The sequence below is a fragment of the Procambarus clarkii genome, chromosome 71 (genome assembly GCF_040958095.1).
Source record: "Procambarus clarkii isolate CNS0578487 chromosome 71, FALCON_Pclarkii_2.0, whole genome shotgun sequence".
In the NCBI taxonomy this organism is placed as follows: Eukaryota; Metazoa; Arthropoda; class Malacostraca; order Decapoda; family Cambaridae; genus Procambarus; species Procambarus clarkii.
In genome coordinates, this window is record NC_091220.1 from 12,935,383 (window position 1) to 12,948,129 (window position 12,747).

Below are 12,747 nucleotides of genomic sequence, written 5' to 3' on the forward strand. Positions count from 1 at the left end.
AGCTGGTATTACCAACTAACAGTAATCACTATGTAACATTTGCCAATGTCAAGTTACCCCACTGTGCATATATTGGAGATAATCAAGCTATCACCACAGAATTGCATGTGAAATTACATGAATTAGCCGTTTGTGTGAGTGACAAACTAGTACACATGACCACCTCAGAAGCAACAGATTGTCAAAGTGAACGTCTTTCATCAGTCATCAGTGTACTAAATCAACAGGAAAGGATACAGTGAACTATACATTGTATAAGGAGTGTTGTTGCCCACTAGGGCTGAAAGAACAGAACCCATGCCTCAAGAGAAGAGCATGAAACACCCCAACCCTGCAATTCAAGACAAAAACTATAAAAACACCTTAAGAAGATAACCCAAACAGAAGGAGAAGCAGTGAACCAAGTGAGAAATATAATACCAGCACTCAATCGAGAAACCAAGACCTCTCGGGAGCAGCATGAGGCAGCCAGAGGCGACAGAAAGCCCGAGACAACTTGCAAAACAGAACCAAGGATGCATTAACACCAAATGCAAGTGGGAGTGTCTCTACCAACGCCAAGCAATAAAGTGACAGTATTAGGCAGAAGATGCCGATCAACAACCAGGATAGTTCCACTGGAACAGACACCAGGCCAGATGAGTTCGGTGTCTGTTCCAGTGATGATACCCTGTCTGATCATCAAGGCTGAGCCTGCCACCAAGGAGCCAGAATGGTCATCTTGTCCAAGTACGTTTCCAAACTTCACAACGCTTAGTGCAACAATTGAACTGGGTAGAAGAGATAGAAGAACTCCACCTCACCCAGTCTAGCCTAAAGGCATTTAACCCAAGTCTTGTAATCGAGGAATGGAGGTACAGGTACAGTATATATTTTTTTTCTAACGAATTTTACACATTTTCAATAATACTCTACCACCACAATTTTCAAATGCAATCATTTCTATGACACTCATCTATCACATTAGCATATAATAAAGGATTTTTATAAAAAGGATTATCCAAAATATGTTTAGTTTTACTAATACAAGTAGTCAAAATTCCACAAAAATATATGCCAAATATTTCATGTAAGGCAAGGCACGCTAAGTTTACCATTGTATCTCGCCTAGTGACGACCGCATTTGAATTCTTTAAGAATTTCATTGTTTTTCTGCATTTTTGTGAACTTTTGTGAACTTATTATATTCAGAACTTTTCTGAATATAAAAGTTCTTATTAAATATCATGCCATGGGTCCCAAGAAAGTCAGTGGTAAAGTTCAACCTAAGAAAATAATTGTGTGTAGAGGCAGCAGAGGATGTCCCATCCTCATCAAGGAAATGTTGCAGTATAGGAAGAACTGAAAAGTTTTGTTAAAAAAAACTCGCCCAGATAAAGCTGTATCAGGCCTTTATATTAACCTTTTTAATGACAATGTAATGTCTCACTACAGACAAGTGTTAAACATAGAGAAAACAACTGTCTATAGACAGATTCTTAGTGAGCCACAACCAGGTCCTAGTGGTATGCCTGCAAACTGTAGAAGAGAGTACCTAGGAAATGTCATCAATGCCTGATGTTACAGTATAATGGAAGGGCTTCCCTTCCACACTCTAACACGTCTCCTCCTCCTCACCATCTTCCATATGCCAACAAGAATCCTCAATAAAGGTAAGATATACTGTAGTAAAAAAATATGAGCAGTATTCTGTATAAAATTCATTTTTAAGTTACTATTTTTGGGTGTGCGGAACGGATTAATTCCATTTACATTATTTCTTACGGGAAAATTTGTTTTGATTTACAAATTTTTGGTGTATGAACTGTCTCTTGGAATGGATTAAATTCGTAAACCAATTTGCCACTTTATTTACATAATTTGTATAAAAACCAGATACCTAAAATCATCATGTCATGAAAATTGCATACCCGAGGGATCAGTATGATGATAATTGCACTTTATACCCTTGCACTATGAATAACATCCTGAGATGTTTGACCTATGGTGTACATACATCACATCCAGAGTCCTTATTAGGAACCACAAATATTTGTGGATTTCTACTTCAATGGGTTGCAATTGCATGCATCACCATCACCAGGAAGTGGGTGCACTGTACTGATAAGGGTCCAACCATGGACATATTTTTTATTGATTAGCTTCACCTGTCTCCTGAATTACGTTGGTTGTGAAAATCCTTTAAAGCCAATGAAATGTAATATAGAGGTCCTTTCCAGGGTTCTACATCAAATATTTATTTATGCATGCAAAAAGAGATAGTATGGGACTTGGGGAAAGTGTCTTGTGAAAGTATCTCAACTACATTAGCATGGCAGTGCTCAAAAAGGATCGATGCAAACTCCAAATGTATGAAAATATAATTTTATTTAAAGAACTTATGTACTAATACAGAGAGCAACTTTACTAATTGGTGCTCTCAAAAGCTAATAATGCATCAGAGAACCCCCTTAAATGTCTCGCCAACAGATCATGCAGCAACACGCGTCAACAATCTTGTTATAACACTTGTGGAAAACTAATCACTGCTAGTCACTAGGGACTTAGGCGAGTTCCCTTCCAGATACTCGGGAACACTTTATGACATGAAAAATTAATTACAATGACATGCACATAAGCCAATATATGTAGTGTGTGTGACATATAATTACCTTACTCGCTGAATGACTTATTACTCAGAAGTATAACTATCACCATTAAAACTTGATACTACCTCCACCCATTGCAGATGAGCAAACAAATAATCAAAATAGAGGATCAGTACTTTGACTATACTTGTTGGCCTACACACACACATTCACTCAGCCAACATAGATCTAAATGGTTGGCTCCTTGAGGCAGCTCACAAGTGGGCTAGTGTATTGGTCTCATTGACTTGCATTGACCGCATGTGGTATCTAAGCAAGATCACTCACACACTGGCAATGGACAACTGGCTGGTCGGCGCAAGTGTGGCATGAGAGATGAACTTGAACAGTGACACGTGTTCACAGGTCAAAGGATCACAACTTGTGCTTGTGAAAGGGTGTGGACTTCACTATTCATACATGCAGTTGATCAAACAAGTTCAAACAACATGATATGTTGCAGACAGTAATGGCTAGAATTTATTTATCTTTCTTCAAACAGATTTAAGCGTTCCACGCTTCAATCTTCTACCATTGCACGGTTCATATACCTGTACAGTACTATAACCTTGTTACTTTACTGGTCAGTTTCTTTACTGATCACTTATATAAATCACCGTGATAGGTACTCTACATAGTCTGTTACACCTGGCTTTACCTATTGTGATTTTCGTTTCTTCTTAGTTACTCTTGAATAGTTTACAATATTCACATTACAGGATTGCTTGCCACTTGCAGACAATTTTACAAACAGTTGAGATAACTTTGTTACCTTATGACTTGTGGTGGTCTAGCTATTTGGTTGGTAGCTATTCCCAACGCATCATAATGTAACGAAGTACTGGTGGGAATGAGGAGCTAGCATAAGGTAATGCAGGGCTTCTTCAGCTATCAAGGGCTTTGTCTCCTGATTCTACCAATCAGAGAATCACTTACAATGATATGGGCATTACCATGCCCACATCATTGTAAGTGATTCTGATATGTTGTCATAGGCTTTGTGACATCACAGCTGCATCATGGCCTGCTGAGGCCATGATTACAAGGGTAATCCCTTGTAATCACCTGGAGCAATATACTGTACTACATTCTACACTGAGAAAGACAGCGAGGATCTGCTGCTAACAAATACAGTACAGGGTAATACAGCTTCCTTCCGCTAATTCCTTACTAACTGCACCCACAGTGGCTTCTGCAACATCAAAATACTGCTCAAATCGTGGGCTCTCAGAGTCCAAATACAATCCAGTGTTAAGATATCTATTGTATACATTGCTGTGCACTTTGAGTGCATAGGGTTCTATTTCTGACTCATGTTGCACATGCAACAGATCTACATGATGCAACTGGAAGTCAGCGGTGGGAGCAGAGACCCCTATCTCAAAATTTAACCCATAACCCTTCGCAGGGGGTTAAGGGTTAACGAAAAATTAATTAATGTTGACATACAGATGTACTTCATAAGGTTAAATTTTCCTCTATAGCCAGACAGTTGCATATACTGTACCAAGTTTAAACTCCTGTTCTGAAACCCAGATATCTTGACAACATTGCAGAACAGGATGTTTTGAGGCAATTTTTAAAACTTGACTGCTTCACTCAAGGACTTTTTATGAAGCAAATGTTCCTGCTTATCACAAAGCAAGGGTTAAATTTAATATAAATTTTATGTCTCATGCAACCATAATTTACGCTGCACTTTTCCTGCTGGAGTTGGGGATCCTCATATGCTTAACTAGAAGAGATTTTCCTAAAGTCTTTTAGTTGTTGAACATTGCTAGGGATTTTCTCTTGAAAATGAATTTTTATATGATTAACTAGATCAGTTTTACCAAAGAAACCTTTTAGACACTTTGAACACTGATATGGTGGTTTCTTGTCATGAATGTTCATGTGCTTTACTAAATGAGTTTTTCGCAAAAAACATTTAGAACACTTTGAACACTTAAATGGTTTCTCACCAGTATGAAGTTTTATATGATTTATTAAGGTTGACTTGCTTGAGAACTCCTTCAGACATTCTGAACACCCAAATGGTTTTTCTTTTGTATGAAAAGCCATGTGTTGAACTAGACCACTATGTTGTGTAAATGCTTTCCAACAGTCTGAACACTGATATGGTTTCTCTCCTGTATGTAATCTTGTGTGTTTTACTAGAGCAGATTTAACTGCAAATTCTTTGGAACAAACTGAGCATTGAAATGGTTTTTCTCCAGTGTGAACTCTCATGTGTGTCAGTAGATGTCCTGTTTGTTTAAAACCTTTTTGACATACTGAACACTGATATGGTTTTTCTCCAGTATGAACTCTCCTATGTTTTGAAAATGAAGATCTATCTAAGAAGTCTTTCAAACACAGTGAGCATTGATATGGTTTCTCTCCAGTATGGATACGTCCATGAATTGATAGATTATATTTTTGTGTAAAATATTTTAGACACACAGGACACTGATAGGGTTTCTCTCCTGTATGAACTTTCTTGTGACTTGACAGATAATATTTTTGTGAAAAACATTTTAAACACTCGGAACACTTATATGGTTTCTCACCTGTATGAACTCTCTGATGTACTGTTAGATGATAATTATCTTTAAATTTTTTTAGACACACTGTACATTGATGTTTCTTTTCTCTGGGGGCATTCATATTTGCTTGTAAAGTGGAATAATCAAAACTTTTATACAAAAAGACCACCAATGATTTTCACTTATACACTATGAGCTTTTTGTGTATTACTAGTGTGCTCATGACAGTTCATGATATTGAAGAACATATGTATTTTTGAGTCTTACGAACAAAATTGTTTAAACACTATCATTTTCATATGGATTTTCTCTCAACTGAAAATGCTACAAAAATGGGTATACTTTTCTTCAATAAAAATAGCCATGGTAGATAAATTCTGATAATGAATACTTATATTAAAAATCTTTGGCATAGCCTTTCAATATGATTTTATTCTGCCTGAATTTTAATGTTAATATACCAAATTTACAGCTATTTGTAAATAAAACCCTGAAACTCAGCTTTTATGTTATGTGAAATCTCACCTGTTCAAATTTGAGTAAATTTTGTTGAACAAACTCAAGCTGAACAGTGAAATAATAGCAAGTATAGTACATTCTACCATTATATCTTGCATGTACTTACGATATCAAACAGTGAAGTTACATTTTCCAGAGAATGTCTTTGATAAATCATAAAGAATTAAATTATATTAGACAAAAACAAGCAACATCTGACCATTAATTGGATAACTAGTGACATGTAACAACATTGACTTTATAGTGTTGAAGTTAATGATATAGAGATAACTATCAAATTACACTATTATCATCATGAATATTAACTCAAAAGCTTGAAATATTAGATATTTGTTATATTAGCACTAAAAAGTTCTTTAAAATAAGACTCCAGAATAATGACTAAAAAGTAAAGAATACTTGAAAGTCAAGAATATTTATACTCAACTATATCAAATACATTTGTGTACTGTCAATTTGATTGGGATGTGATTAAGTTAGATGTTAGAGAAAAATTAGTTTCTTAAACTGGACAAAGAAAGGTAATGTTATATGATACCTATGCAGTCATTAAATAAGATGAATTTAAACAGCCACATTCTAAACAAGGGAGATGTCACTTACAATATCGCAGTTAAATATTTAATGCCTTGCTAGATAGTAATCCAAATATTATTTTACAGATTGTATTGAACTGTGTACATTTTCAATTGCAAGCCTTAAATTTGAAATTAGACTTTACATGGTTAAGGAAGCATGTACAATAATCAGGATGCCAAGTTCAACTTTAAGATGATAATGGACATAATTAGTACTATTTCTGACACCTTAGTATTTAGACACCTTTTCACCTGTATGAAAACTTGGCACTGATGTTATTTGTACTTAGTATTTCTGCCAATCACTTGAGCTTGGAGACACTTGAGAGTTAGCACTATATTGTTCTACCATCAGTATAAGGATGACCTGCAAAAAGGAAAAGTTCACAAATAATAAGAACTTGTGAAACTTTTACTGTTTATTCAGATTAAATGGTGATATGGGAAGATATATTTTGCAATGAATTTAAATACTACACTACAAGTGCATTAAGAACTAATTTATTTGTAAGTGAAGCATCTTAAAACAGCTTTAATCAAATACACCTATAATTACAGAGCCTTTTTAGAAAATAAGTTATTTATTTGTGAAAAGCAAATGAGGGAGAGAATGTGTTGCAATATAATAGGCATGTCTCTGCATTTGAGTAGATAAACTTCTTAGTCTAATTCACTGCAAAAATAATAATGCACAGTGATAGGATTCTAAATCATCATATAACTAAATAATTTATGTTTTAATAGTAAGATATCGAAACAGGGTGGTGTAAGGTGCAAAGGCTGGTAAAATGAGCAAAGTAAAAGTAATGAACATAGGTTGTTGAAAGTAGCGTTTGTAGCAGTGGCTGCAAGTGTGGCAATTGCATTGGGTGAGGTGGTGGGAATTAGGTAGTGCTCAGAGGGAAGATAGAAGCAGAAGAGGAAAGAAGAGAGGGGAATAAAGTAGGTTAACCATTGTGATGCGCCACATTTACTGCGACATTCTGGCTGTGCGCCAAAAATAAAGTGTTCCAAAAACAGTACAGTATTTGTTCCTTTGGTATTGTTAATTAGCACCCAGGAAGCACAAAAATCCAAGTACGTCTATCTCTTGTAGTTTAGCCATAGTTGCCTGGAGAAGTTGCAGTTTTGGGGTAACAATTAGGAGATTTGCTGCATGGGAATAACTTTGATGACCTATTTTCAATGTTTCTCACTGTATTTATTTAGTTTTTTTTTTTACTCTAACAAGTTGTATCTATGTGTCACAGATGGTGTTTATGTATAACTTTGAAAATATACATATCTTCAGATATATGTGCACAAATAAAAGTGGTGCAATGCTTTCAGTCCGGTAGAAAGACAGACGTGAAGTGAACATGTTGACCACCATTCACCCTGGTACAATGGTGGACAGTGGCAAGGTGAACAGAACAAAAATAATATATAAGCCCGATTGTGTGATGGACTACAAAATCAACATGCTTTTAGTCGATAAATGTGACATGATGGTGGGCGCTGTAGAATGTGTACGGAAAACAGTGAAGTGGACCAAGATGATGATTTTCCACCTTATGGACATAACACTGCTGAGCAGTTACATGTATCATGTGAAAACAGGTAGAAAACCATATTTCCGTTCATTTAGTTTTCAAGTTGTGAAACAATTACTAGGAAAGGTTGGCAAAGACACCCTGGCATACAAAGACCCATTCAGGACCCAATATTGGACCATGCTCCTGCACCCAGGCTCACTTACGAGGCCTTTCTGGTAGTACACCAAATCAAGATATTATCACCAACTGGAGTGTGTGCAGCAGGCCAGCGTCGGTGCGTTGTGTGTTACAGCACATCTGGTTTCCAAATGGTTTCTGCTGTAAAAGCATGATGTATTCATGATATCATGGGCCTACCTGATAAGTGCAAGCCTATTCTATCTAATTTGGTCAAGTATTAGTGCCTGCATTCCATTCGTCCATTCATAGAGTGGACTGTTAATTCCATAGGAATGATTGTGGTGGTTGAAGCAAGCCTGCCATAAACCCAGTTTATCTGATACATACGATCCACCTGGTATGGCCAACTAGCAGTGATCACCACATAACATTAGCCAATGTCATGTTAGCCCACAGTGCATATACTGATAATCAAGCTATCACCACAGAATTGCATGCGAAATTACATGAATTAGCCGTTTTATGAGCACTAGTACACACACCTCATGAACACCTGAGAAGCAACAGATTGTCAAAGTGATCATGCTTCATCAGTGTACTAAATCAACAGGAAAGGATACAGTGAACTATACATTGTGTAAGGAGTGTTGCTACCCATTAGGGCTGAAAAAACAGAATCCATGCCTCTAGGAGAGCATGAAACACCCCAACCCTGTAATTCAAGACAAGAACTAACAAAACAAATCTTAAGAAGATATCCCAAACAGAAGACGAAGTAGTGAACTGAGGGAGGAATAAAATACCAGCACTCAATTGAGAAACAAAGACCTCTCGGGAGCAGCATGAGGCAGCCAGGGGTGACAAACCCTAAGACAGCTTGCAAAACAGCACCAAGGATGCATTACGTGTAACACCAAATGCAAGTGGGAGTGGTTCTGTCAGCAGCAAGCAGTAAGAAGTGACAGTATTAGGCAGAAGATGCCGATCAACAACCAGGACAAGACCACTGGAACAGACACCATGCCAGATGAGACCAGTGTCTGTTCCAGTGGTGATGCCCTGTCTGGTCATCAAGGCTGAACCTGCCACCAAGGAACCAGAATGGTCATCTTGTCCAAGTATGTCTCCAAACTTCATGATGCCTAGTGCAATAATTGAACCAGGTAGAAGAGATAGAAGAACTCCACCTTATCCAGTCCAGCGAAAAGGCATTTACCCAAGTCTTGCAATCGAGGACTGGAGCCACATAAGGGAAAGCCGTTGGTTCCACGCTGACGGAAAAGGGTTTACCTTGGGGTGACTCACAAATCCCCCAGAAGGATTCGAACCCAATGTATCATTGACAGTCCACTTGTGGAGATGGTATGGAAGAGAGAGAAACTGTGTGAGAATGTTGAACACACACTGCGTGTGAACTGCGAGGTTAAGTGACAACCGAGGATGGAACTCATTGGAACTTCTGCCAGTCCACCAGGAACTTGAAACCTGGCAAGCTGGGAAAGAACCAGATCCCTGGCCAGCTAACATACCTGAGGAGCCAGATTCAAGGGCAAAACCTTAAAGTGGTAAGCTTGATGCCCCACAACAAACCTTAAAACCAGCACTGGCAACCTGAGTGACTAGGAATGTGTCGACCAGACCACACACTAGAAGGTGAAGGGATGACGACGTTTCGGTCCGTCCTGGACCATTCTCAAGTCGATTGTCTAGCGTGTGGTCTGGTCAATATACTTTAGCCACGTTATTGTGACTCATCGCCTGCATAGGAATGTGTCAATATGCAGCCTTCAGGTCCAGGGATACTATCTAGAAACTTACTTGCAATACTATGCAAACCTGAGCTAAATTATGGTCATGCAGATGTCTGAACAAGAATGAAGCTATCCAAACCACTGGTCAAGAATATACCACAGATCTGCCAAGTGCTGCTTGGGAACACTGTCCAAAAAGGTTAACTCTATAATGCCATAGTCCAACCACATGGCAATGACTAAGGTGCTGAGGGAAGGACTTGTGATCCAACAAACCTGAACCTAACAGAGGAGGGGACCATTTTGACCAACTTCTCCAAAGACCTAGAGAGACTAACTGGTAAGCCCACAAGCCATGAGACCATGAACTAGCAAAATGGGCTAGACATCCCCCCTACAGCACTGTCAAAGGGGCTAATCACAAAAGTGCCAGCACAAAGACCCACAAGCAGAGCCACCCTTCAGCAACACACAATATTCATGAGGAGCAGAGGAGGTACCAGCTGAAGGAAGTGCAAGGGCCCAAAAACCCAACTCTGCCAGGGACCTATCTAGGGACTAGATTAACTCTATTACATCCATGCAGATGTAAGTATTAACCCATACAGTGGAACTTTGGTTCACAAATGCCCTGGATTACGAGTTTTTTTTATATACGAAGTAAATTTCCTTTATCAAATCAACTTAGTGTACGAATTTTGCCTTGGATTACGTGGTTCTGCTGGGTGCGGGGAGAGGCATACTCAGTTTACCAGTGTATCCTGCCTAGTAATGACCGTGCTGAATTCTTCGTAAAGAATTTCCTTGTTTTTCTGCGTTTTGGGTTTCTGAATATAAAAGTTCTTAGTAAATATTATGCCATGGGCCCCAAGAATGTCAGTGGTAAAGTTCAACCTAAGAAAATAGTTGTGAGTAGAGGCAGTAAAGGATGTCCAATCAAGAAAATGTGTGCGGTATAGGAAGAACTACAAAGCTTTGCTGAAAAGACTTGCCCAGATAAAGCTGTAGCAGGCCGTTGTGTTAACTTTTTTAATGACAATGTGACATCTTACTACAGACAACTGTTAAAACGTAGGGAAAACAAGTGTCTATAGACAGATTCTTGGTGAGACGAACAAGCAGTGAGCCACAACCAGGTCCTAGTGGAATGCTTGCAAAATGTAGAAGAGATTACCCCAGAAATGTCATCAGTGCCTGATGTTATAATGGAGGGGCTTCCCTTCCACACACTAACACCTCTCCTCCTCCATCACCATATGCCAACAAGAATCCTCAATAAAGGTGAGATATTGTAAAAAAAATATTAGTATACTGTATAAAATGAATTTTTAAGCTACTGTTTTTGGGAGTGCAGAACAGATTAATTCCATTTATATTATTTCTTATGGGAAAATTAATTTTGGTTTACAAATTTTTGGTGTATGAACCATCTCTTGGAAGGGATTAAATTCGTAAATCAAGGTGCCACTGTATTAACATAATTTCTATAAAAACCAGATGATACCCAAAATCATCATGTGATGAAAATTGCATACCTGAGAGATGAGAATGATGATAATTGCACTTTAACACTTGCACTGTGAATAACATCCTGAGAGGGTTGACCTATGGTGTACATACATCACATCCAGAGTCGTTATTAGGAACGACAAATGAGGATTTTTACTTCACTGGGTTGCAATTGCATGGGTCACCACCACTCCCGAATCACATTGGTTGTAAAAGTCCTTTAAAGCAAATGAAATGTAATATAGAGATCCATTCCAGGGTTCTCTACATCAAATATTTATTTATGCACAGACCTAAATAGTACGGGCCTTGGGGCAAGTGTCTTGTGCAAGTATCTCAACTACAATAGCTTGGCGGTGCTCAAAAAGGATCGATGCAAACTACAAACGTATGAAAATATAATTTTAATTAAAGAACTTATGTACTAATACACAGAGCAACTTTACTAATTGGTGCTCTTAAAAGCTAATAATGCATCAGAGACCCCCCCTTAAATGTTTCGCCAACAGATTATGTGGCAACACACGTCTACAGTCTTGTCGTGACACTCGTGGACAACCAATCGCTGGTGGTCACTAGGGACTTAGGGGAGTTCCTTCCAGATACTCGGGAACACTTTATGACATGCAAAATTAATCACAATTAATGACATGCACATAAGCCAACATGTGTAGTGTGTGTTACATATTTACCTTCTTAGCTAAATGACTTATTACTTAGAAGTATAACTATCACCATTAAAACTTGACACTATCTCCCCGCCAAACACACACCGAAACTACGACATTGGTACAACGTTCGAACAAGTTTTAACACTTCCTAACCAGTTGTAACAACCAATATAGCAAGTTGTAACATCGTTCTAATACGTCATAAACACGTTAAGCCAAGATGTAACAACTTTATTACAAGTTGTAATAAGCAGAAAATAGAGACAGTTTCGGTTTGTGTTTCCAGGGTCCACCCATTGCTGGTGAGAATAAAAAACCAAGATAGAGTATCAGTACTTTGAATATACTTGTTGGCCTACACACACACATTCACTCAGCCAACATAGATCTAAATGGTTGGCTCCTTGAGGCAGCTCACAAGTGGGCTAGTGTGCTGGTCTTGTTGACTTGCATTGACCGCATGTGGTATTTAAGCAAGATCACTCACACACTGGCAATGGACAACTATAGCTGGTCGGTGCAGGTGTGGCCTGAGAGAAGAACTTGAAAGCGGTAACGTGTGTTCACAGCACAGTGGATCACAACTTGTGCTTGTGAAAGGTGTGAGCTTTACTATTCATACACGCAGTTGATCAAACAGGTTCAAACAACAGGATAAGTGGCAAACAGTAAATGGCTAGAATTTATATATCTTTCCTCAGACAGATTTAAGCTTTCCACGTTTCAATCTTCTACCATTGTACGGTTCATATACAGTACTATACTGTAATCTTGTTACTTTACTGGTCAGTTTCTTTAATGATCACTTGGATAAATCACGGTGATAGGTACTCTATATAGTCTGTTGCATCTGGCTTTACCTATTGTGATTTTCGTTTCTTGTCGGTTACTCTTGAATAGTTTACAATTATT

General features: G+C 38.1%; 1 protein-coding gene across 7 annotated transcripts in view; it reads right to left on the minus strand.

Annotated features, from left to right (window-relative positions):
- The window catches only part of LOC123745652 (zinc finger protein 271), a 41,310-nt gene that overhangs the window by 21,012 nt on the left and 7,551 nt on the right, over positions 1–12,747 (minus strand). The window contains exon 2 of one of the 7 annotated variants that reach the window (XM_045726426.2): positions 2,349–6,616. The exons of the other annotated variants lie outside the window; for them this stretch is intronic. Coding sequence (XP_045582382.1) covers positions 4,359–5,273 — 915 coding nt within the window. The 5' untranslated portion in view covers positions 5,274–6,616 and the 3' untranslated portion in view covers positions 2,349–4,358. Of the gene's footprint in view, positions 1–2,348; positions 6,617–12,747 lie in introns of those variants that run through there. 7 annotated transcript variants of the gene reach the window in all.